The 25,869-nt window shown below is 36.9% G+C and overlaps 1 protein-coding gene across 1 annotated transcript in view; it reads left to right on the plus strand.

Moving 5' to 3' along the window:
• DENND6A (DENN domain containing 6A) overlaps positions 1 to 25,869 on the plus strand; it is a gene marked incomplete at both ends in the record, with an annotated part of 49,235 nt that overhangs the window by 18,574 nt on the left and 4,792 nt on the right. Inside the window, 11 exons of the mRNA XM_084248076.1 lie at positions 11,191 to 11,303; positions 13,033 to 13,113; positions 14,580 to 14,685; positions 15,297 to 15,376; positions 16,412 to 16,474; positions 17,290 to 17,345; positions 18,704 to 18,826; positions 19,610 to 19,705; positions 21,575 to 21,669; positions 25,344 to 25,409; positions 25,494 to 25,558. Of these exons, the coding sequence (XP_084104202.1) occupies positions 11,191 to 11,303; positions 13,033 to 13,113; positions 14,580 to 14,685; positions 15,297 to 15,376; positions 16,412 to 16,474; positions 17,290 to 17,345; positions 18,704 to 18,826; positions 19,610 to 19,705; positions 21,575 to 21,669; positions 25,344 to 25,409; positions 25,494 to 25,558 (944 nt within the window). The remainder of the gene's footprint in view (positions 1 to 11,190; positions 11,304 to 13,032; positions 13,114 to 14,579; positions 14,686 to 15,296; positions 15,377 to 16,411; positions 16,475 to 17,289; positions 17,346 to 18,703; positions 18,827 to 19,609; positions 19,706 to 21,574; positions 21,670 to 25,343; positions 25,410 to 25,493; positions 25,559 to 25,869) is intronic.

A 25,869-nucleotide genomic window follows, 5' to 3' on the forward strand; every position in this document is an offset into this window, starting at 1 on the left:
TTATAAATCCTTTCTTTGCTTTGGCTTCCTCCTCATAAACAGAAATGGTAGTGGAACCAATCTGAGAAGCATGAAGACCAAATGAGTTAATATAGTTAAAGCATTTAGAACAGTACCTGGCACAGAGTAAGCAATCAATGGATATAAGTAATACATATATTAGAAGGAGGAATAAACACTTCTGAAGTAGTGACAAAATAATGAAAATAATTTTGAACTGACATTCTATTTAATTTTTCTTTTTTTTTTATATAAATTTTATTGTTATATTCCCCATACAATTGCAGCCCCCCATTCTGACCCCAATCCCTCCCCTCCCGCCCCCGCCCCCCTAAAAGTGTCTCTGGTTCATAGTTTTTTGTTGATTTTGATTTTCACTTTCTTATAGTTATTCATTTTCCTGGTCCCTTATTTAAGTTTTCTAGATTCCTGCTATGAGTGAGACCATCCGGTATTTTTCTTTTTCTTTTTGGCTTATTTCGCTGAGCATGATCCCTTCCAGCGCCATCCATGTTGCAGCAAATTGCATGTGTTTATCTTTTTTGAATGCTGAGTAATATTCCATGGTATATATGTACCACATCTTCTTGATCCAGTCATCTATTTTTGGGCATTTAGGTTGTTTCCAAAGCTTAGCTATTGTAAACAGTGCTGCTATAAACATAGGGGTGCAGGTGTTCTTTGGAATTGATGTTTCTGTGTCCTTTGGGTAAATACCTAGGAGTGGAATTGCTGGGTCATATGGAAGCTCTATGTTTAGTAGGTCCAGAAATCTCCACACAGCTTTCCACAGTGGTTGGACCAGTTTGCACTCCCACCAACAGTGCAGAAGAGTTCCTTTTTCTCCACACCCTCGCCAACATTTGTTGTTGCTAGTTTTTTTAATATGTGCCATTCTCACTGGTGTAAGATGGTATCTCATGGTAGTTTTGATTTGCATTTCCCTGATGACAAGTGATGTTGAACATTTTTTCATATGCCTGTTGGCCATTTGCATTTCCTCTTCAGAGAAGTTTCTTTTAAGCTCTTCTGCCCATTTTTTGACTGGATTATTTTCTTTGTTGTTGTTGAGTCTCATCAGCTCTAGGCAGATTTTTGTGATCAGTCCTTTATCATTAGTGTTGGGTGCAAAAATGTTCTCCCAGTTGGTGGGGTTTCTCTTTGTTTTTGTTATTGTCTCTTTTGCTGTGCAAAAGCTCTTTAATTTGATATAGTCCCAGCTGTTTATCTTTGCCTTCACTATCACTGCTTTGGGTGATGTGTCTGTAAAGATGTCTTTGATGTGCAAATCACGTAGTGTTTCGCCTATATTTCCTTCTATATATTTTATGGTTTCAGGTCTTATGTCTAGTTCTTTAATCCATTTTGAGTTGATTTTTGTGTATGGTGTGAGGTGGTGGTCAAGCTTCATTCTTTTGCATGTAGCGACCCAGTTTTCCCAGCACCATTTATTGAACAAACTTTCTTTGCTCCAATGCATAGTCTTTGCTCCTTTGTCAAAGATTAGTTGACCATAAATCTGTGGGTTTATTTCTGGATTTTCTATTCGATTCCATTGGTCTGTATGTCTGTTCTTGTTCCAATACCATGCAGTTTTGATGATTATGGCTTTGTAGTATAGTTTGAAGTCTGGGAGTCTGATGCCTCCATTCCCTTCTTTTTTTTTCAGGAGAGCTTTGGCTATTCGGGGTTTTTTGTGATTCCATATGAATTTCATCAATAATTGTTCTATTTCTTTGAAGAATGACATTGAAATTTTGATTGGAATAGCATTGAATCTGTATATTGCTTTTGGAAGGATGGCCATTTTAATAATGTTTATTCTTCCAATCCATGAGCAGGGGATGTCTCTCCATTTCTTTGTGTCTTCTTCTATTTCTTTTAACAGTGTTTTATAGTTTTCTTTGTATAGGTCCTTTACCTCTTTTGTTAGATTTATTCCCAAATATTTGATTTTTTTTTGTTTCAATAACAAAAGGGATGGTCTTTTTGATTTCTTCTTCTTCAGATTTATTGTTTGTGTATAGGAAGGCTACTGACTTTTGCGTGTTGATTTTGTATCCTGCCACTTTACTGAACTGATTGATGAGTTGAATTAGCTTTTCTGTGGAGTTTTTGGGGTTCTCTATGTATAATATCATATCGTCTGCAAATAGTGATAGTTTGACTTCTTCTTTTCCTATTTGGATTCCTTGGATGTCTTTCTCTTGTCTTATTGCCCTGGCTAGGACTTCCAGTATTATATTGAAAAGCAATGGTGAGAGTGGACATCCTTGTCTTGTTCCAGATCTTAATGGAATTGCTTTCAGCTTTTCACCATTGAGAATGATACTGGCTGTTGGCTTGTCATAGATGGCCTTTATGATGTTGAGGTATGTTCCTTGTATCCCAAGAATTTCAAGGGCTTTTATCATGAATGGGTGTTGCACTTTGTCGAAAGCTTTCTCAGCATCTATTGATATTATCATATGGTTTTTATATTTCTTTTTGTTGATGTGTTGGATAACGTTGATTGATTTTCGGATGTTAAACCATCCTTGTGCCCCTGGAATGAATCCAACTTGGTCGTGGTGAATTATCTTATGGATACATTGTTGGATTCTGATAGCTAAAATTTTATTGAGGATTTTTGCATCAGTGTTCATTAGGGAGATTGGCCTGTAGTTTTCCTTTTTTGTGTTGTCCTTGTTCGGTTTTGGTATTAGTGTAATGTTGGCTTCATAGAACGTGTTTGGTATTGTCCCTTCCTTCTCAATTTTTTGGAAGAGTTTGTGAAGGATAGGCACTAATTCGTCTCTGAATGTTTGGTAGAATTCATTTGTAAATCCATCAGGTCCTGGGCTTTTGTTTTTGGGGAGGTTTTTGATTACCATTTCAATTTCGCTAATTGTAATTGGTCTGTTTAGGTGTTCTATTTCTTCTTTATCTAGCTTTGGGTGATTGTAGAGTTGTAGGAATTTGTCCATCTCCTCTAGATTGTTAAACTTGTTTCCATATAACTGTTCATAGTAGTTACTGATTATTCTTTTGATTTCTGCTGTGTCCGTTGTGATTTCTCCTCTTTCATTGATGATCCTGTTTATTTGTGCTTTCTCCCTTTTTTCCTTTGTGAGCCTGGCTAGGGGTTTGTCTATTTTATTGATTTTTTCAAAGAACCAGCTCTTGGTTTCATTGATCTTTTGGATTGTTTTTTTAGTTTCAATTTCATTTATTTCTGCTTTGGTTTTTATTATTTCTTTTCTTCTACTGGTTTTGGGGTTTTTTTGTTGTTCTTTTTCTAGATCTTTGAGCTTCGAGATTAGGTTGTTTCTTTGCGTTCTTTCTTGTTTCTTGATGTGAGCTTCTATTGCTATATATTTTCCTCTTATTACTGCTTTTGCTGCATCCCATACATTTAGGATATTGGTGTCCTCCTTGTCGTTCAATTCAAAAAATTTTTTAATTTCTTCTTTGATCTCCTCATTAGTCCAATGGTCTTCCAGTAGTGTGGTTTTTAATCTCCATGAGGTAGGAAAGTTCCTTGCCTTCTTTTTATGGTTTATTTCTAGTTTGATGCCTTCATGGTCAGAAAAGATGGTTGATATGATTTCAATCTTGGTGTATCTGTTGATGTTTGTCTTGTGCCCCAGTATGTGATCGATCCTGGAGAATGATCCGTGTGCGCTTGAGAAAAATGTGTACTCCGTTTTTTTGGGGTTTAGTGTTCTATAGATGTCTGTTAAGCCCAATTGCTCTAGGTCTTTATTTAGAGCTTTGGTTTCTTTACTTATTTTTTGTCTTGTTGATCTATCCATTGTTGATAGTGGTGTGTTGAAGTCTCCCACTACGTATGTGTTTTCTCTGATGTCTGTTTTCAGAGAGGACAACAGTTGTCTGATATATTTTGGTGCTCCTTCGTTTGGTGAGTATATGTTAATGAGTGTTATTTCTTCTTGAAGTATTGTCCCCTTGATCATAATGTAGTGACCATTGGGGTCTCTTTTTATCTTTTTGAGTTTGAAATCTGTTTTATCTGATATAAGTATAGCTGTTCCTGCTTTCTTTTTTGGTCCATTTGCTTGTAGGATTGTTTTCCATCCTTTAACTTTGAGCCTATTTTTATCTTTTGTAGCTAAATGTGTTTCCTGGAGACAGCAAAAGGTTGGGTTTTGTTTCTTAATCCAGGCTGCAACTCTGTGTCTTTTTATTGAAGAGTTTAGTCCATTTACATTTAGAGTTAATATTGATATGTTAACATCTGTATTTGCCATTGTGTTTGTCTTTCCTTTGATTTTATTTATTTATTCTTTTAATAACTTTTTTTTTTTTTTTTGGCCTTCTTTCATTGTTATTCGTCGCTCTGAGGTTCTGGCTTTAGGACTCCTTGTAGTATTTTTTGGAGTGGGGGTTTAGTTGCAATGAAATTCCGGAGTTTCTGTTTGTCTGGGAAGGTCCATATTCTTTCTTCAAAGAGGAAGGAGAGCTTTGCGGGATAGAGTATTCTTGGTTGGCATCTGTTTTCTTGGAGTCTGTTGACTATGTCCCTCCACTCTCTCCTTGCCCGTAGTGTTTCTTCGGAGAAGTCTGATGTCAGCCTGATTGGTTTTCCTTTGAATGTTATCTGTTTCTTCCCTCTTGCCAGCTTCATTATTTTTTCCTTGTCCTGGATTCTTGGGAGCTTTACTATTATGTGTCTTGCTGTATTTTTCCTTTCGTCGTGGAAGTTTGGTGTTCTTCTTGCTTCTTGTATATCAATTTTCAGCTCCTTCTTCACATTTGGGAAGTTCTCTTCAATTATCTCTTTGAATATTTTCTCTGTTCCTACATCTCTCTCCTCTCCTTCTGGTATTCCTATAACTCTTATATTTCCTTTCCTCATGGAGTCAGATAGTTCCCGAAGTCTTTCTTCATTCTTTTTCCTTCGTACTTCTCTTTCCTTTTCTGTTTTGGTTCTTTTTATTTCTGTGTCTTCAAGATTACTTATTCGTTCTTCCATTTCATCTATTCTGCTTTCATTGCTTTTCCCAGAATTCTTTAGTTCTTCCATTAATTCTTTGATCTCCTGCATTTCTTTTACTTCCCTCTTTAGGGACTCAATTTCTTTCTTCTGACCATTGTTTTCCCTCTCTAGGGACTCAATTGCATTCTTCTGATCGTTGATTATTTTTCCCTTATCATTGTTTTCCTTTATGACTTCTGTCAGTTTTTTAATCACGGCAATTTTAAATTCTCTTTCTGGAAGGCTCAGAAATTCTTCCAAGTTATTGTCGTTGCAATCTGGGGGCTGGCTTTCTTTTTGTGGTGTGCTTTTTCTCTGGAGAGTTGCTAGGTTGCGTGTGGTTCTTCTCCTCCCTACTGTCTGTTTTCTAATTTGCCGTATGCGTTGGGACACTGTGTTGTTGGGACTGGCCGGCATCTTGGGTGGGCTTCTCTGTTCCCCTCTGGTTCTTCCAGGAGTCATCTGTCAGTTTCAAGCAGCCTTTACTGGAGAAAGGTCCCTGTTCTAAAATGCCGATGTGGGGACACACTCCCCTGTGCGCCTGGTCTGCCCCGGCGGTGGGTTCCTGCTCCCCTCTGGGCTTGGACTGCAGGCCAGAGGGGGTCTGGCGTGGGCGAACTTCCCCCGCTCACCTCTGGCTCCTGAGGAAGCCTTCTGCAGGTAGTCTTTACTGTAGAAATGTCCCTGTTCTAAAATGGTGATGTGGGACACACTCCCTGCGCTTCTGGTCTCAGGCACACTATTCTGCGCGCCTGGTCTGCCCCGGCTGTGGGTGCTCGCTCTCCCTGTGGGCTCAGACTACTTGTTCAGAAGGGGCCCGGTGTGGGCTAACTCCCCAGCTGGCCACTAGCTCCTTCAGTAGCCTGTGCTGGGGTCAAGTCGCTAGGTGGCACCAGAGATCTCTCCTAGAGCCCTTGGGGAGCTGATTTTCCACCCCGTGGGACAGGGAGCAGAGCGGGGATGGTAGGGTACACCTCAACGGCTTTGGGGTGCTGTGTCTGCCTTGTGCCCCACCATCGTGGGGAACCCACGCCCCTAATTTCGTGCCCCGGGTCTCAGTTCCAAAGCCCTCAGTTCCAGGACGCGGGCTGTAGCCCAGATCAGTGGCGCGGGAATGGCACCTTTTGAATCCCGCTCCCCTGCCTGGGCGCCTTGTTCCTGCTCACTCAGGGAGGGCCTCCGCCCGGGTCTCAGTTCCAAAGCCCTCAGTTCCAGGACGCGGGCTGTAGCCCAGATCAGTGGCGCGGGAATGGCGCCTTTTGAATCCCGCTCCCCTGCCTGGGCGCCTTGTTCCTGCTCACTCAGGGAGGGCCTCCGCCGTCTCCCCGCAAGCCTAGGTCGCAGGTGCAGGGCCCTGGGCAGCTGCAATCCGAGCGCCGCTTTCGCGCAAGCTTACGGGGTGGCCGGGGCTGTGTGCTGGTGCTGGTCTCCTCCTGGTGGGCGGGGCTCTCTTTAATGGCGCCTGGAGCTCACCTCCGCGGCGGATCCTGCAGGGTTCGCCTCAGCTCCCGTTCACGGGGTGTGGTGGCTGAAATAGTTCCTTTCCACTCACAGTCCCACTTGCTGCATCCGTTTTTCTTGTTGGGCGTTTTGGTTTGTTGTTTCCCTCGTCTCTGCCGGTCGGAGAGTGCCGCCTCTGTGGGCGGGGGAGGGGAGCAGGGTTCTGCGCTTCCCTCCCTTGTCGTCCTCTTTTATGGCAACTTTCTTCTTCGGGCAGTTTGCTGGAGTCGTCCGTTTATCTTCCGTGTCCCAGTTCTCACTGGGACCTGCCGCTTTTCCTCCCTATTAACTTTTTTTAATGGGAGATCTTACTCGCAGCGTCTCCTCGCCGCCATGTTGCTCCGCCCCTCTCCTATTTAATTTTTCTTATAAGAACTTAGTTATTTGCAAAAGGATGGTGGGGGAAGGTTATAGAAATTTTCTTAAAGTGTCAGATTATTCTGTTTTCTAGGCTAGTAGATTGTGTTAGATTAATGAAATGGAACGCTTCCAAAGTTGTGAAGTCTTAACTGAACAAATTAGCTGTTTTGTTAATACTTGCTACTTTTGCAAGGGGAAGGGCTTGTGATGTTCTTGATAAAGAACCACGGTGGGCCTCCCTGGTGTGCAGGCAGTTGAGCGCAGCGCTGTGGTACTGTCCGCAGCCTCTGCAGCGTGGGTTCGATGCCAGCGGGGTAGATACTCACATGGCGCAGCAGACCTCTCCTGTCTCTCCCGCTGCTCCCCTCAGCAGTGTATTTCAGTCAATCTGCCTATTCTGTTCCCTGTTCTGTCTCTCGTGAATCCTCTCACCCTCCTGCACATCTGGCCTGTACCCTGGTTCTTGTATGCATGAATAAATAAATCTTTGAAAAAAAAGAACCATGGTAAGGTGTGTTTTTCTTGGAGAAGTGTCATTTAATCTTCATTTTTAAACGGTTAATCCCATCTTTGTTAAATTTACCTCTTTCAAAGAGGCAGCTCTCCTGCCTGCGTGTAACTACGCGGGTGTTTGTTTTCATAAACCTTTTCCCTTTGCAGCTCTTTCTACTGCTTATGTCTGTACAAGTGCCCTTTCCTTTCCTTTTTTTTTTTTTTTTAATGTAATAAACTTGCCCTTTTAGAGATGTGTGTGTATAAAACTGTTATATATGTATATGTATGTATATATATGTAAAGGTTACTATATACCTTGTTTTATATAAAGATCATATATTTTGAAATATTTTCCCATTTTTTAACATGAATAATTTGAAAGCTATGCTGCCCATAGCATAACTTTTTTTTTTTTAAAGATTTATTTATTTATGCATACAAGAACTGGGGTACAGGCCGGAGGTGTAGAGGGTGAGAGGATTCACCACAGACAGAGTGGGGAACAGAACAGGCAGACTGACTGAAATACACTGCTGAAGGGAGCAGCGGGCAAGTTAGGAGATGTCTTCTGCGTCATGTGGGTTGTTCCCTGCTTGGCCAGGGATCGAACTCATGCTGCAGTCGTTGCGGAGAACTTCATAAGTTACATCTTAACCCCTTGCGCCACCAGGGAGGCCCCAACTTTTAAGTTTTTTTGAATCTTTGCACATCTTGACTTATCTTAGTGATATATTGGATAAGATGCTTGGAATTCAGTACAGTTGTTGGGTAGTTGTGGAATTTTACTTTAGAATCAGTGAATATGACTGCTCAAAGGGACTTTAAGAGATTATTTTATGATATCCCTTATATTTGTTGACAAGGAAATTGAGAACCTTGGGTTACATTACTTTAGAAGGCTAAATTTTTTTTTAATTAAAAAAAAAAGCAGAACAGGCGAATCTACTGAAATATACTACTGAGGGGGACAGGGGGCGAGACAGAAGAGGTCTGCTGCACCATGTGGGCCAGCTCCTTGGCTGGGGATGGAATTCAGGCAGTGGCTGGCAATAGCTTGATAGCTCTGAGACTTTAATCCCTGCACCACCAGGGAGGCCCCTAGAAGGCTAAATTTTGATAGACCTGGAACTAGGTCCTATTGATTGTGTTTCCTTTTCCTCAGATTATAGCTATCAGGCTTGCCCTGCCTTTCCTAGTCATCATTTCTGCAAGGCAAATGTAAAAAAAAATCTGGTTGTCAATCCGTACTGTCTCTTTTCCTATCAGCATAATGGTGAGGTCGGGATGGAGACCAAAGGTCTAGCCAGATAAAGAGCTGATATTTCTTTAGTTACCTTTAGTGTGTGAAGGAACAGATCCCTGAAACAAAATGGGGACCATTTATTTCAGGTCACAAAGGATACTGTAGCTAAAAGTCTTTTTTTTTTTTTTTTTGTCTTTTAAAATCATTTTATTGCTTCAAATTCTTTTTTTTAATTTAAATTTTATTTTTATATTCCCCATACAATTACAACCCCCTTATTTTTACCCCAAACCCGCCTTTCCCCACCCTCCACCCCCCATAGAGTGTCTCTTGTTCATAGTTATTTGTTGATTTTGATATTTTCTTTCTTATAGTTGTTCTTTTTCCTGGTCTCTTATTTAAGTTTTCTAGATTCCTGCTATGAGTGAGACGATCCGGTATTTTTCTTTTTCTTTCTGGGTTATTTCACTGAGCATGATCCCTCCCAGCGCCATCCATGTTGCTGCAAATTGCATGTGTTTATCTTTTTTGAATGCTGAGTAATATTCTTGACCTACTAAACATAGAGCTTCCATATGATCCAGCAATTCCACTCCTAGGTATTTACCCAGAGGACACAGAAACATCAATTCCAAAGGGCACCTGCACGCCTATGTTTATAGCAGCACTATTTACAATAGCTAAGCTTTGGAAACAACCCAAATGCCCAAAAATAGATGACTGGATCAAGAAGATGTGGTACATATACACCATAAAATAACAGTGTTTTTTAAACTGATAAAGTAGCTTCCTGATAATTTTGTACAGCTTTCTGGTGCAGTAGGTCACTAGAAAGTTCTCATAGCAGGTATATGATTTGGGAATGGAGCCAGGTGGGTAGAGATTTAAGGCTGTGGGAACTTCATAACTCCCCTGCGTTTCTTACATTTTCCAGATACTATGTATCTCTCTTTTAAAAATTCATTGCATGTTTCTGCTCTGTTTTACTAAGTACCTCACTTTCTTTCCTTCCTTCCCTACCGCCCACCCTTTCTCCTTCCCTCCCTTCCTTCCTTTCTTCCTTTCTCTTTTCAAGAGGAAAATTGAACATCAATACATAAATTTGTTGAAAATTAAAACAATGCTATGAGTATTTTCCATTATCTCAAGTTGCATGTGTTTCCTTGTTTTTAACCTATGTACTTTAACAAATAAAGGAACTGAATTGACCTGCTCTCCATTCCCTTTTGTTTCTTTCCTTTACCACCAAAATACTAGTTTTTATTATTATGTATATATGTATATATATGTATATATTGAGTTGCTTTTTAAAAAACTTAAACATTTCAAGCTTCTGTTTTCTTTTTTGAGACTGTCATGTTAAAAAAAATAAGTACCTCTGTGTATAATGTAATCTTCAGCACATTTCATATTTAATATAAACCTTTTACTTTTAAATACTAAATATCATAACTGGAAGAATTTAAGTGACAAGCTACTTCATGTGTCTTATTTTTTAGAATATTTGCATCTTTTGCGATTATTGCATAACAATTTAGGTAAAGTTTGCTTTAAGACATTTGCTGAAACAATTCAAGTTTAAAAACTTTATTTTTAATTGAAATGATAAAAATAGTAAGTCTGCTGCTTTGGCTCTTCCTGAAACTCAGTTCTTCCTGTGTCATCTGCATTACATCTTTTTTAAAAAAGGCTTTTCACTGTGGAATACCAAAGACATACCAAGTAAAGAAATAGAATTTACCTGTACCTCAGAAGTCTCCTATGTCCCCTCCCAAACATTATTTCCCCCCCACTCCAAATGTAACTGCTATCTTGACTTTTCTAGAAATAAGTTGCTTTTCTTTATAGTTTAGTTTTGTCCGCTTTAAAATCAAAACTTTGTGTGAATGGATTCAAACATTAAGTGTCTTTTTAATTTTTTTTTTTTAATTTTTTTTTTTTTTTAATAGAGGCATGCTTTATTTATTTGTTTGCTGGTTTGTTTGTTTGTTTTGTTTATACATGCACTGGGTACAGTCAGAAGCGCGGGAGGGTGAGAGAATTCACCAGAGCCAGAGCGGGGAGCAGAGCAGGCAGAAGGACCGAAGTACACTGCTGAGGGGAGCAGCGGGCGGCAGGAGAGGTCTGCACGCCATGTGGGACCCTCCTCCGGTGGCCGGGGAGCAGCCGGGGATCGAACCGGCGCCGCAGAGGCCGCGCGCAGTTTCGCAACCCAGCGCTCAACCGCTGCGCCACCGGGGAGGCCCCATTAAGTGTCTTTTTATATTTGACCTTTTTGCTCATTATTGTATGTGTGAGTCAGTATTACATGCAAACAGTTTTGATAAAAAGTTAATTATATTGGGAAAATGGAATAGAAAAAAATACTGAAGTGACTTAGGAGGTAATACATGTTTTACTAATAACTTTGTCAACAAAAGTGACAATAGCTTAACCAGCGAAAGTGGTTTTAAGCAAGTCACTGAACTATCAAGATCTCCTTTTTCTTTTCTAACCCCTCTAGAATGGGTTAAAATGGTTGAAAGGACCCAGTCAGCACTGACATTTGAAGAAACTGGTCAGATAAATGTTATTCTACACTATCCTTAATTTCTTTCATTTTTGTTTTCATTAGGTTGTCTTGGAGATACCCAGTTTTGTTTTAGATTTCGACAGTCTTCCGGGAGGAGGGTGTCACTGCATTGTCTCCTGGATCAATTTGACAAAGATTTGCCAGTTTACTTAAAGGTTGGAAAAGTAGTAATAGAAGAATGTCCATGGGAGAAGAACTTTTAAAACTTGGTTATCTGTTATAGCATTCAGAAATATTTTGCTTTTGTTTTGTCACTGTAATATACAGTTGGATTTCTTAAGTGAATCTAATAGGATTTAGCATGTGAATGAAAAAGACTATAAAAATTACTGTTCTTAAACCATTTTATAATGCCATTGTGAATTATAGAAATTAATTTGAATGTTGAAGTGATTTTATTTGTTAATTCTGTGTTGAAATGTAGAGGTGGTACAGTACCATACTGGGTAATACCACCCAGAGTTGTAGATTACCAGTGGTAATTCCTGCCTACTTTATGATAGAATTATACTTGTCTCTGTTTGATTTTTTTCATGGACTTTGTTTTATAGTTATTATTTATTAAAAACAATGATTCATATGATTTATAATTCAGTTAAAAATTCAGATGATTCCAGAATGCAGGTTTCTGTTTGTGATTCCACACTTATACCTCTAACTACATTAGGAAGATTTCCATTGGGATGTCCTATTGGCATATCCAACATGAAGTTGCTATGTTTGCCTAAAATCAACATTTATACTTTACCTTCTAGGTTTCACTAATGACAGGAACCCTATTATAATACTAATGATGGTACTACTTCCTTGTCCTCATATTTTGGGCCTTCAAAATAAGACCTTTACCTTTCCAATTTCCAGCTTCATTTCCTTTCTATAAATGTCAGCCAAATTGACTATGTGCTTTTTCCTGAGTTAGCTTCTGTTTTTCTTTCTCTGTGAGGTTTTACTCACACTCTTGATTATCTCAACTTGGAATGTCTTTGTTTAAATTATATCCATCCTTCAATGCACAATTCAAAAATAGCTCCTTCTATGAAGTCTTAACTGATCTCTACAAACAGAGGTAATCTCTTCCTCCTTGGCCTCTTTGTAATAACTTGTGCTTTTCCTCATGGTACCTGTCATCCTATTACACAATAGTCATTTTTGTACTTTTCTTACCCCTCTTAGATTTTGATTTTCTTAAGGAATCATGTCTTCTGCATCTTTTTATCTTCTCTAATACAATGCCTTGTTCAAAGTAGGTGGCTATCAAATATTTGTTTAAATAATAGCAATCAAATAAGGAACTGAGCCGAAGTTTATTCCATTAGGATATAAAAATGTCCTAAGTTTAGGGGAATGTAAATTTAAGACATTTTTTAATTTTAATTTCTCAAATTGTACATTTATGAACATTCTAATATTTCATTATTATTGGGTAAAAATATAACTTGTTATGTAAGATTCCATTTGGCATTTAACTTTTTTTCTCCCCTCTCTTGAAATTTTACATTAAGATGCCTCATTTTGTTAAGACTGACTCCTAGGACTTTATGAACCCCAAATTATGGGTAGATTAAAAAAACAACAACTATTATAATGTTGGGAAACCACAGAAATTGATTGTTTCCGACCTCTATAGCTATAATAGAGTAAACATAAGCTGAGTGAGTTATAGAGGGAAGAAGCTGACTTTAGTACATTAGTTATGATTATTTCATCTTTGGGCAAGTTAGTGAGTTTTTTTCTGGAATTTATTGTCATTGTTGTTTGTGTTGGAGGAAAAGTGTAACCTGCTCTTTGTGCTTACCTAATTTATCAGTTTGAATTTATAAATTAATATTAAAGGGTGGCAGTTTGTATATTGATTTATCAATCAACGAATCACTTCTTTCATAGAAGGATCCTGCTTATTTTTATGGATATGTGTATTTCCGACAAGTTCGAGATAAAACTCTAAAAAGAGGCTACTTTCAGAAGGTAATTTTCATGTCACTAATAGAAAAAGTATTTTTATATTGTGATTAGAGAAAACAGAAATGTTTCCACTTTAAAACTTTTTATATTTTATCTTTAACATACTAGAATTTATATTTTGTTTTTGTAGATTATAGATTAACTGCCACTGAATTTTGCCTTTCTCCTATTTCTGTGCTAGAGTCCTGACAGTAATTTACAGTTATTACATAAAACTGTCAAAAGTCAGAAGAATCTTCTTAATTTTCACATTTTACAATAAGAGAAAAAACAGATTATATTATTAGTTAATAAATACCTGCAGTATCTTTTTTTTTTAAGAGCTAGTGAATATACTTTAGCAACACCTTAGTGATTACAGTTTCCACTTTAACTGTACAAACTTGTCTTTCTTAAAAGAAAAAAATAATTGTTTTGATTTAATCCCAGCTAACAGGGACTTACCTTTAACTTTTTGTAACCAAGAATGTGCCCTGATCACTAATAATGCTGGGTTGAAGGTTAAAAACTATTTTTTAAAAGAAAACTACTTTGGAGGAAAGAAAAGGAAAAAGAAGAAAGTAAAATACATCACAAATAAATCAAAATAGTATATATCTGAAGTGATCAAACTGTAGTTACAATTTTTAAGTATTTGGTGTGATAATTCAACTCTAAAAATTTAACAGCTATAGGTATTAGTTTGAAAGGCATCACAGTTTGTTCTTTCCTTAATAGAAAGAGTTCATCATTCCTGAAATTGCTTTGCTGACATTAATAGCTAAATTTCAGAAGTTATCTAAGACATTAGTCTGTTTGTTAGCAAATTCTTTTTCCTGAAAAACAGGAAAATCTATGAATATGTTTTTATGCTTTTAAAGTTTAGTAATAGCAGGTAAAACTGCTTGCATAGTTTCATGTGTTCTTTCAACTATCCACTGTAAAAAGTTATTTCAAAATTCACACTTTTTGCTGAATTTATTTGTAATTGTGTAAGAAACAACATACTTTTTTTTTTATATATATATTTTTATTTTTATTTATTTTTTTTTTATAAATTTTATTGTTATATTCCCCATACAATTGCAGCCCCCCATTCTGACCCCAATCCCTCCCCTCCCGCCCCCGCCCCCCTAAAAGTGTCTCTGGTTCATAGTTTTTTGTTGATTTTGATTTTCACTTTCTTATAGTTATTCATTTTCCTGGTCCCTTATTTAAGTTTTCTAGATTCCTGCTATGAGTGAGACCATCCGGTATTTTTCTTTTTCTTTTTGGCTTATTTCGCTGAGCATGATCCCTTCCAGCGCCATCCATGTTGCAGCAAATTGCATGTGTTTATCTTTTTTGAATGCTGAGTAATATTCCATGGTATATATGTACCACATCTTCTTGATCCAGTCATCTATTTTTGGGCATTTGGGTTGAGAAACAACATACTTAAATTATAATCATAAGAAAACTTAGAAGCATTGTTTCTTTCTTCCTTCTAGTCCTTGGTTTTGATCAGCAAACTCCCTTATATTCATTTTTTTCACACCGTGCTCAAACAGATAGCCCCAGAATATTTCGAAAAGAGTGAACCTTATTTGGAAGCGGGTAAGTTTAAAAGCATATGAATTAGATACCTTTATGAAGGAGTTTTAAATTTTTTATTGGAAACTAGTGATAAAAATGAAGTTTCCTAAAGTACCAGTTAAGAATTTTAAGGAATATATAGTGGGAGAGAGGTATAAAATTATTCTGGCATTTTTACCTACAAACACTAAAAACCTTATCTTTTGCTACTCCTTTTTGCAACATAGAGGATATCTATTTATAAAGCTAATAAGAAAAAAGTATTGAGTAGACATTTCTAATACTCAGAGTATTAAACAGAAGTCCTATGTCACTCAATACAGAGGGAAGGCCCTTGTCAAATGGTATGTTTTTGTAGTTAATTTTAGTGCTTAATAAATGTATAGGAAAACTCCCTTTAAACAACCTATAATTTTGTTGCTTTCCCAAATTTTATTTGCCAATCCTAGAATATAGGTATATTCCTGATGAAAAAAAGATACTTTCACTCTAATTTTTTATTGACCACCTTTCCTAGTATTTTTTTTTTTGATCTATACAAAATAGAAAGTAGAGTTCTAATTTCTTGTGTCCCTTTTTTCACATTTTATTATTTTCACTTATATTAAGGGTTATTTTTAAATATTTTTCAGCTTGTAATGATGTTGATCGATGGCCTGCCCCAGTACCAGGGAAAACATTACACTTGCCTATTATGGGGGTGGTAATGAAGGTAATAGTTTATGTTTCATTTGTTTGTTTTTTTAAAAAAGAAAGTTCACACGAGTTATGCTTTTTAACTTCCTAATAACACTCAATCCTGTTATTGCTTTCACTTTTTTACCTTAATGTGAGGAGTTGCAGTGATACCACAATTCTTCCTCCTGTACAGAACCACTCGTCACACAACTTCAGGGGCTCCCCGTCCTGTGTTATCTTGTGAATTTGCATGAGCGTATCATTCTTATGTAATACATGTGAACTTAAATGCCACCTCCTAGGATTCTGTAACACCATAGCTTTCCAGAGATGGGTGGTAGGCAGAAAGAGAACCCTTGTGGGAACAAGGATGAATTAGTAAAAATTAAAAGAAATTAGGAAAATCATTGGTTCTTTGTCCTGAATGGTTTAGCTTTTAATGTGAGACCAAATGTATTCATTCCAGGAATTTGTTCTTGATTAAAATTTTTAAAAAGATTAGTATCTTATTTTCAAACTTTGTGTGAATAGGTTCTATGTGCTTTTACTATTCATTTTCAAGTTGGGCTTATTTTTAGCAATGCATTCTCTTTAGATGTGCTCTCGTCTGTAATCAGTATTTTGTTTTTCCCTGAGAAAATGTGAATATGAAATAGTACACAGAGCTCCAGCTTGAGAGTTCTCATGGCTTCTGTGAGATTTATCCCATAGTTTGGAAAGCTTGAGAGGGTGTGTTTGGGTGTGTATAGTAATGAAGCAGATTGGAACAATAAACAGGAAGCAGTATGAAGTTGATGTCCTTTTTCCATTTTTCAACACAGTTGCTCCTCACTATATTAGTGATTTCTGTGTATGGGGCTATGGAGACCTAGGTTAACTTAATTTTATTCTGTGACTAAAAATAAATGACTAGTTTTTTAATCTGATATAAATATTTTATTTTTATGACTTTTTATCCATACTGAATATACTTTTGTAGTGGCAGGATAAGGCCCTTCTAAGACTTGTAAATTATAAAAAGGACATTATTTTGCAGCCAGAGTTAATTTCTTTTCTTCTTCTCTTTAAGGTACGGATTCCCACATGTCATGACAAGCCTGGGACCACTCAAATAGTGCAGTTAACTCAGCAGGTAGTGTGGTACCCTATAACTTAGCTCATATAATCTCTTTTAACAGAAGTTTTTAAATAAGCAAATATTTGGGTTTATGGTATTTTTCTGAATATTACCGAAATATTTCATTATTCATTTTTTAACTGCTCAGTAAGTTCCTAACTCTTATGAAGTAGGATGCTTACTTAGATTTTTTTTCTTTGGGAGATCCTGGTGATTGTACTGTAATTGTGAAGGCAAAGAGAAAGTAAATAGTTTTTTCAGCAAGGTCTAATTCTAGCAAAACCTCTTAGAGGAGTGATCAGCAGACTTCTGTTTTTAGGAAACCAGCAGAAAAGATTCTGTAGTTATGATCACCTTTTGTTTTTCTCAAAGCTACATCTGCTAATAGTTAGAGTTGAATTTTTCATTGGAAATGTTTTAATTGGTATATTATCACTCCAATTGTTTCTTGAATTGAATAAAAATAAAAGTAATAAGAAAACTAATTTTTCCCGTTATGTTTAGGAATGAATGATCTGTAAGAACTGTTAAGGGAGATTAGAGAAAAAGAATCTCTTTTTTAAAAATTTTTTTTTATTTTTATATTCCCCATACAGCTGTACCCCTTTTATTTTGACCCCAATCCCTCCTTTCCCCGCCACCCCCCATAGTGTGTCTCTGGTTCATAGTTGTTTGTTGATTTTGATGTTTTCTTTCTTACTGTTATTCAGAAAAAGAATCTTTTTAAGAGATAGAGCAATTTGATTTATTGATGGTGTGGTAGGCATATTTCAAAAATCAATTTATGTAAATTTTAATGACACCTCTATTTTTTCTTTTCTATTTCTTAGGGAGACACACACATATCTGTTATTTTACCTACTGTTCATGAGGTGGATCTTTTTCGGTAAATAATAAAAAAATTTTGTTAACATCCTTTTCTCTTTTGATTTGTGATATTGTTGTTAATTTCCTTACAAAATGAATCTTCTTATAGGAGACGTGGAAGAATATAGTTACTATGTTTCATATTTTGTAAATCAGTGGTTCATCCCTGGCTACAAGTTATTTAGATGTGTATTGGGACTTTCATGATAGAAACAAATTATTTTTTGTTTGGAGTGAAATACTTTCCATACTCTGCTTAGGCTCTGCTTCATCTGTTGAATCAACCCCATGTGGGGTACCCTTCTGCCCCATTCATAATCCTATATCCCACACTAGACCACCTCTTCATATGGATGCCATTTTCATCCTGCTTGTGCTTTGACTCTGGATGCCACGCCTACCCCACGTGAATGCCTTCTTTATCATACTCATGCTCTTAAGTCTTGCTCCAGATCACCAGTCATGGAGATACCCTCATCCCATTATGATATCTCACTATGGACAACCTCCTCAACCTACTCTGGAGGCTCTGACACTCCATACCAGATTGCTTCTCTGTGCTTCTCACACTCACTCTGTCACTGTAAACCAGATCACCCCCACACATAAACACCTCTTCACCACATTTGGACTGAAACAGCCCCACAGCAAACCACTTCCTTCACACGAGCCCTGACACCTCCCTCTGAGTTAGCATGGCCCTCTTTTTTCCTCTTAGCAGAGATGCCTACCATGCTCTGTGTTCTGATTTAGAATTGAATTGTTTAGGAAGGAAAGAGGAAGAAAAGCTCTTTTGCCTCATCCTTAAACTGTTTTGTTTTATACTCCCTTCACATTTGTCTTCTTGACTTTGAATATTAAAATCAACTTTACCTAACTTCTGTCTCACAGATTTGTTGCATTTTTGCACTTACATATTTTCCCCCTTCCTTCATTTCTTATATATGTGTGCATTTTCAACAGGTCGATTGGTTGTGGTTTTTAAATAGACAAGTACTTTAATTTTTTCCTTCAAATTAGAATACAATTTCAAATGGAACAAAGCAATATCAATAAAATAGATGTACAATATAGTACAATTAGTAACTATTTTATATGCTTTTATTATTTGTTAGCTATTCTGTCTGTTCAATATATTGCATTTAATTTTATAAAAATTGGAATGAGTGAAATTGTTACATATTTTTATGTGGGTAAAAGGGACTTACCTATTTGTGTTACCATATTCTAAATGAATTTGTATTATAAATGAAGGGGCACATTGCTGGAAGAACTGATACCGTGAACTTTTTAGAATGATTATATAGGAACTTTATTATCTATTAGCCAAAGGAGTTGGATAAATAACAATATTTCTATTGTGAAAACACCTTCCAGGTGTTTCTGCCCAGTTTTCTTTCACAGTCAGATGCTTTGGGAGCTGGTTCTCTTGGGTGAGCCCCTTGTGGTCATGGCTCCGTCACCATCAGAGTCATCAGAGACTGTATTGGCACTTATTAAGTGAGTATGCTTGATTCTTTTTTTTTTTTTTTAAAGATTTATTTTTATTTATTTATACAAGCACTGGGTACAGTCAGAAGCGCGGGAGGGTGAGAGAATTCACCAGAGCCAGAGCAGGGAGCAGAGCAGGCAGAAGAACCAAAGTACACTGCTGAGGGGAGCAGTGGGCGGCAGGAGAGGTCTGCGCGCCATGTGGGACCCTCACCTGGTGGCCGGGGATCGAACCGGCGCTGCAGAGGCTGCAGACAGCTTCGCAACCCAGCACTCAACCCCTGCGCCACCAGGGAGGCCCGTATGCTTGATTCTTAATGGTGATATTTATAGCACTTTCCTATCTGTAAAATGCTTGCATTCTTTGCATTGATCCACACAATAGGCCTGTAAGAAAGTAGTGTTCTATAGCACCATTTTATGGATAAGAAAATTAATTCAGGCTCTGTGAGTGTCAGAACCATGTTTTTGTTGTTCTGAGTAACAAGCACATTCTTTCACTTACTGGAAGTTGTGTGAGTGGTCAGTGTCTGATAAAAGGCATATTGCTAATAAGTAATAGAGCCAAAATTTCCCCCCATCTCCTGCTTCAGGTCCAGTGTTCTTTCACTATGCGATTCTGCATTGTGTTTCCATTTGTATTTCTAGTTTCTTGAAGTAAGCTTTTCATTTAGTTAGATAGAAAGGTTATTTATCCCTTGAGTAAAATATGTGTGTATATATGTTTTAAGTTATTGAGTAAGGCCTTTAATTTCTGTGTCCTTTGTTTTACACCTTCTTCTTGCTTCACAGCTGTATTTCTCCATTAAAGTACTTCAGTGATTTCCGACCTTATTTCACTATTCATGATAGTGAATTCAAAGAATATACTACTCGTACTCAAGCCCCGTGAGTAAACAGAATAACTTCTACCTAGCATTTGCTAAATTTATAACAACAATTATGTGGGATTGCTTTTGGTAATTTAAAAGTTTAAATTTTGAACTTATTGGCAGTTTGATTTTACAAAGTAAGGTTTTGAGATGCTGCTGGACATTTCAAGAATCATTATTTTCTTTCAATGATTTTATTAATGGAGGCTGTATTGTCATTCTGTTATTCAGTCCGTTTTATGGCATCAGTGATCTTTTTGCTCTGTGACCTTCTTTTTCCTCTTCCTCTTCATTGACTCAGCGTATAACATGAAAATTCTTCCCAATTTGTGAGAGGGAAAAACATTATCTTCCCCGTTCCCTTTTAGGTCTGGTCCCATTGCTTACTTCATTTTCATAGCTAAGTTTCTCAATTAATAGCAAAATCTCCACTTAGTGTCTCTAACCCTTGATTTTCTGGTTGCTTCTCAATCTACTGAAGGTTGATTTCTTTATTTCAAATGAAGCTGGCCTTGCTAAGGTCATCAAGACCGTTCTTACTGTCTGAATCAGTTTGCACATTATTGCTGTCTTCTTCTTTTTTTTTTTTTTTGGTAACATTTAAGTTGTTGATCTTGAAAATATTTTAATCCTTGATAAACTGTTTCCTGACTGTCTAGTGGTGCATCTCAGTCTCCTGTGCAGTTGTTTCTTCTCTGCCATCACCTTAAACATTTGTGTTCTCCAGTATTGTGTTATGGGATCTGATTTCAGACTGATAATTTCTGTACAAATTACTCTGTATCTATAGCCTTTGTTAATGTCTGTATACTGAGGGATGAAATTCTTCTTCTTATCTAAATCTTTTCAAGGTCCAGACCAATGTATACATGTTGTTGGTTTTTACCACATTGCCACTGGGACATCTTAATGGCATCCAAAACTAAATATGTTCAAACTGAATTCTTTTTTTTTTTTTTTTTCATTTGAATTCTTCTTGTCTCTTTCTTTTCTTCTATAATCTCACACCTCTTCCTATTTTGATAAATGGTACTACTTTTCACTTTGTTATGAAAAACAAATTTTCTCTTAACATGCCTCACATCAGGTTTTATCAAATTCTGTCAATTCATCTTCCTAAAATACCTCATAAAATTTGTTATCTTCTTTCTAACACTCCTTTCTCCGACTTTCACCTCTAGTCTATTTTATCTCCTGTTGCTTTTTTCTGAACCCCATTCTGTTTTAAATTTCATAGTTTTTCTAATAAGTACATTTTTATTCATGTGGCACTCTTCCACTCAGTTTCTCTTTTTGCCTGTGAGATAAAATTTGAACTTCTTAACATATTGCTATGTAATTTGGAACTTAATTATTTGCCAGCATCTGTCCATCTACTCTCATTTCTGACTATTCATCCTTTCTACATTTTGCTGTAGGAATACTGAAATATTTGTAATTCTACAAACAGATCATGATCCCACTTCATTATTCTGCACATACTATTCATTCTCCTATATCACCTTTACCTCCCTTACCTACTTGACAAAGAACTACTAATCTTTTATATCTTTGTGCAGATGTCCACTTTGGTGAGGCTGTTCCAGTCCCCTGATAGTTTCTTCTTTGTAATGTTGTACATTTTATACTACTTTCATTGTCTCTAATTTTTGGCATCATAATTGGATATGCATACCCTTTTTCTTGTGTACTTTTAGAGGGGTCATGTCTTTTCATCTTTATATGCCTAGTGCTAAACATGATGGCTGGTATGTAGTTGACATGGAATATATCGAGTAAAGGAAAGATAATCTTATTTATTGTTCACTCAAAAGAAATTATAAGCTAGTCTTTACTGATGGAACATTCATCTTTTTCTCACTGTTTTTGTTTTGTTTTTATGTAGGCCCTCAGTCATTTTAGGAGTAACCAATCCCTTTTTTGCTAAAACACTTCAGCACTGGCCACACATTATTCGAATAGGAGACCTTAAACCTGCAGGTAAAGTATAAACTCAATGTTCTATTTTAAGTGTGTAATGTGGCTGAACAGATTTATTTTTTCCCCTTTGCCTTCATCTCTTGGTTTCTTTTTAATTATGTTCATTACAACCTTCTTTGAGACAACCTGAATAAGGACCCTTGGAGAAGAGTATAAACTTCTCATTAAAATATACTGGCTTTATTATGTGTAACCCATCACATCCTTCTACCCAAAAATCCACTCATAGTGTTATAGACATTAAATGAATTACAGCGAAACTTCAAAAATTTGAGCTACTTTTGTATGTGTGTAAGTGCAATTAGAGATTTCTAGCACTTTTTAGGAAAACCTTACAAAAGCTTAGATTATTCAACTTGCTACAAAATTCTTGACTATGTCTTAAAACAAGTACTATACTGGGGCCTCCCTGGTGGTACAAGGGGTTAAGATGCAGCATTATGGAGCTACCCACAGCCACTGGCAGCACCAGTTCAATCCCCGGCCAGGGAGGTGACCCACATGGTGCAGTAGACCTCTCCTGTCTTGCCCACTGCTCCCCTTAGCAGTGTATTTCAGCACATCTCCCTGTTCTGTGCCCCACTCTGTCTCTGGTGAATTCTCTCACCCCCCCACAACTCTTGCCTGTACCCCAGTTCTTGTATGTATAAATAAATTAATCTTTAAAAAACAAACAAGTACTATACCTTTCTGTGGCACAGGTTGATCACAGAATTGGTTAAAGATTGTGCTTTCCTTGAAGAAGAGCCATATAGTTCCTTCCTCCTGGCAGCTATTAAATTTTTTTCTTCATTTTTAAAATTTTTATTTATTTATTTATTTATGCATACAAGAGCTGAGGTGTAGTCCAAAGTTGCGGGCGTGAGAGGATTCACCAGAGACATAGTGGGGAGCACTGAAATACACTACTGAAGGGAGAAGTGGGCGAGACAGGAGATGTCTGCTATGCCATGTGGGTCAGCTCCCTGACTGGGGATCGAACTTGTGCTACAGTAGCTGCGGATAGCTTTATAGTGCTGAGACTTTACCCTGTGCACCACCAGGGAGGCCCTTTATAAATCCTACAATGAAAAACTACTCTGAACTCTAGCAAGCAAAATGACAGCATAAGCCTCAAGATGAGAGATATTCTCATTAGAATTAGTAGATGGGAATAGACTAAATTGAGGACTAGTGAATCAAAAACATTTCAGAAATTTGAGTGTTTCTGGACTTCTGTTCTCTCTGTCCCAAAAGCCTTTTGGTTTTATTTGTCTCTGGAGCTTCAGAACTCTCTTTTCTTTGCCAGCTGTACACGCCTTGTTTTAGGTTGTTTTAGCCTGGAGCAGTACTCTGCAGTGCATATATTTTATCTTCTCTTCTCTTTTCACTTGAAACTCCTTTGTGAAACATAGCAGCTCTACTCAGAAACCCTGTTGATCTGTAGCTCAGACCTATCTGTGGCTGTGGCATATACTTTCACCACCTGGTGGCAATGAGTCTGTTAAATGCAGGTTTGCTCCTGTAATCTTACTTTGCTCATTCACCACTTTCTGTGCCCATGCTTTCAGTCTTTCAATTACCTTATGTCAGACGCCTTAATAGTTCTTGTTGATCTGACCCTTGATTAACTCTGTAGTTTCATTCCTGCCTTTATAGTGTTGTGGTTGAAAGTGGTTGCTTTGGAGTTGGACTGTTTTCCTTCTTATCCTAACTCAAACATTTTATACTTGGAAAAGCTATCTCTGTGCCAAGTTATGATAGACCTAATAACCTGTTTGAGTGGGGCGTTGACCATTCAGAGTGGATGAATGGCCTCTGCTGCATTCCAAGTGAATGTCAGTTTTGTCCATGCCTCAGTTTTTTCATCTATGAAATGGGTGATAAAAGGCACTTTTATTGTGAAGTTTAAGTGTGATAATTCTTGCAGTACTGTTAGACCAGAACCTGGCACAGAGTAAATACTGAGTTAACGGTGCCCATTATCTGACCTCCTTAAGCAACATGCATTTTCATACTTACAGATTTAGCTGTTTACTTTAAAGGTTTTTTTTTTCCTCTCAACAACTTTTTATTCCTCGTACAAGACTGTTTAACTATCATCTCCTTTTGGAATCCTCAGTGCTTTTTTCACTCCTCTTTGGGATACTCTTCTATAGCTCTGTAGAATTTTGTTTATAAATCTCTTCCAACATATATCCTCTTGTATTGCTATTTGCCTTATTTTACCATTAGATTGGGAACTTTTTTTTTTTAATATTTATTTTTGCATAGAAAACTGGGGTATAGGCCAGAGTTGCAAGGGTGTGAGAAGACTCACCAGAGACAGAGTGGTGAGCAGAATACGCAGATTTACTGAAATACTCTAAGGGGAGCAGTGGATGAGACAGAAGAGATCTGCTGTGCCATATGTAGGTTAGCTCCCTGGCCCGGATCGAACTCAGGCCATCACTATGGTAATGTTGAGACTTAACCTCTATTCCACAAGGGTTAAGTTCCCAGATTGGGAACTTCTTGGTATCAGTAATTATTTCTTTTATTACCAGTATCTCACATTTGCTAATATTTATAAATCAATGAAAAAAATAAATGTGTATTTGTATTACTGACTTCCTTAACAAGTATCTACTTAAAGTTATTATTAGGGCACTTGATAAAATTGGAGTATAGACTACATTATTCTGCAACTTTTCTGTAAGATTGAATTTATTTCAAAGTAAAAAAGTTTATAAAAAAGTTTTACCATAGTACATGCTCTTAAATTTTTTTAACAGAATAAGATTACAAGTGAAAATGCTGTTCTACAATTACACTCCTATGACAACTGCAGTTAGCAGCTTGATCTATATGATTTAAACAAAGGTACTTTCGGGGAGGCCCTTTGTAAATTTAGAGACTTGAATTAGATAATCTCTAGGTTGTCTTTCAGGTCTTAGGTTCTCTTACGCAGAGAGGAGGACAATGGAGAAAGTCTGTTAAGTTAGTGTACTTACAACACTTCTAAGTGTTTCTCTTGGGACATATTTCTTCCAAATAGAAGGGTTGCTGGGTTGTAACTTCTGTTGTCCTCAAGACCAGGGCCATTGTATAAGCTATGTAAGTTATTCACAGTGACCCTGTTTGGAGGCCATGTCCAGTGTAGTTTGCTGTGGTTCTGGCTTACACTGTCACCACCTGGTGGCAGTGTAAGTTTCTACAGTCAAAAGCAGAATCTGGGGAGATGTCAAAAAACCTTTGAATATTACATCTGCATACCAACTTAAGAGTTGCTTTCAATTCCATTTACTTAAGATGTTTTGTTCATATTTGCCACATAAAATTTCATTTCGTATACATGGCACAAAGATTTTGAATTATAAGTTGAGTGACAAAAAGGGAAAATTTTAATTAATGGTAGGTATTAATGAAAAATCAAATATTCATTTTATGTAATTTATGCAAACTATTTTTATTGAAGTGATGAGCATTACCATATTGTATCTAATTAAGAGGCACAAATTATTTCTTCAGTGCTGTAGTAATCTAGTGATCCCTTTATCTAAGTACCAGGAATACATTAGTAAATATTAATTGATGTTAAGAAATAGTTTAGCTAATGATCAATAGCCAGTAGCTCATGAATCTTAGACTATTCTATTTTTGTGGTATGTGGAAATTCAATAATTTTAGACTAATTTTTATCATATTTCCTTCAGGTGAAATTCCTAAGCAAGTTAAAGTGAAAAAATTGAAGAACCTGAAGACTCTGGATTCTAAACCTGGTATTGACTTTTATTATTTTTTAAATCTATACTTATATGTGTACTTGGGTCTTACTGTTTACCTTATTTTTTTTTTCTTCTTAGGAGTTTACACTTCTTATAAGCCATATCTAAATAGAGATGAAGAAATCATAAAACAGTTACAGAAGGTAATTGCTTGCTCATATTAATTTCCTTGTTCAGGTATGCACTATCCAGTCAGACAATATGTGCTTTATGTAAAATAATGTGAAATGAGATCTTGCATTTGAGATAGAGCTTCATAAAAAACAGAATATGAAAGTAGCAACAACTATGGACTTGAATTACATGGCTACAGCTCCAGACTTTGCAGTCTAGAAGATTGGGAGTTATAGTGAAAAAGGTTCTGGGTTAGTATTTATTAGAAAATGTAAACAGTATGCATACTGAAGCATGAAATAAAGATATCCTTTATTGTGAACTGATATTTCAAGTATGG

The sequence above is a fragment of the Talpa europaea genome (genome assembly GCF_964194135.1).
Source record: "Talpa europaea genome assembly, chromosome: 11".
Lineage (NCBI taxonomy): Eukaryota > Metazoa > Chordata > Mammalia > Eulipotyphla > Talpidae > Talpa > Talpa europaea.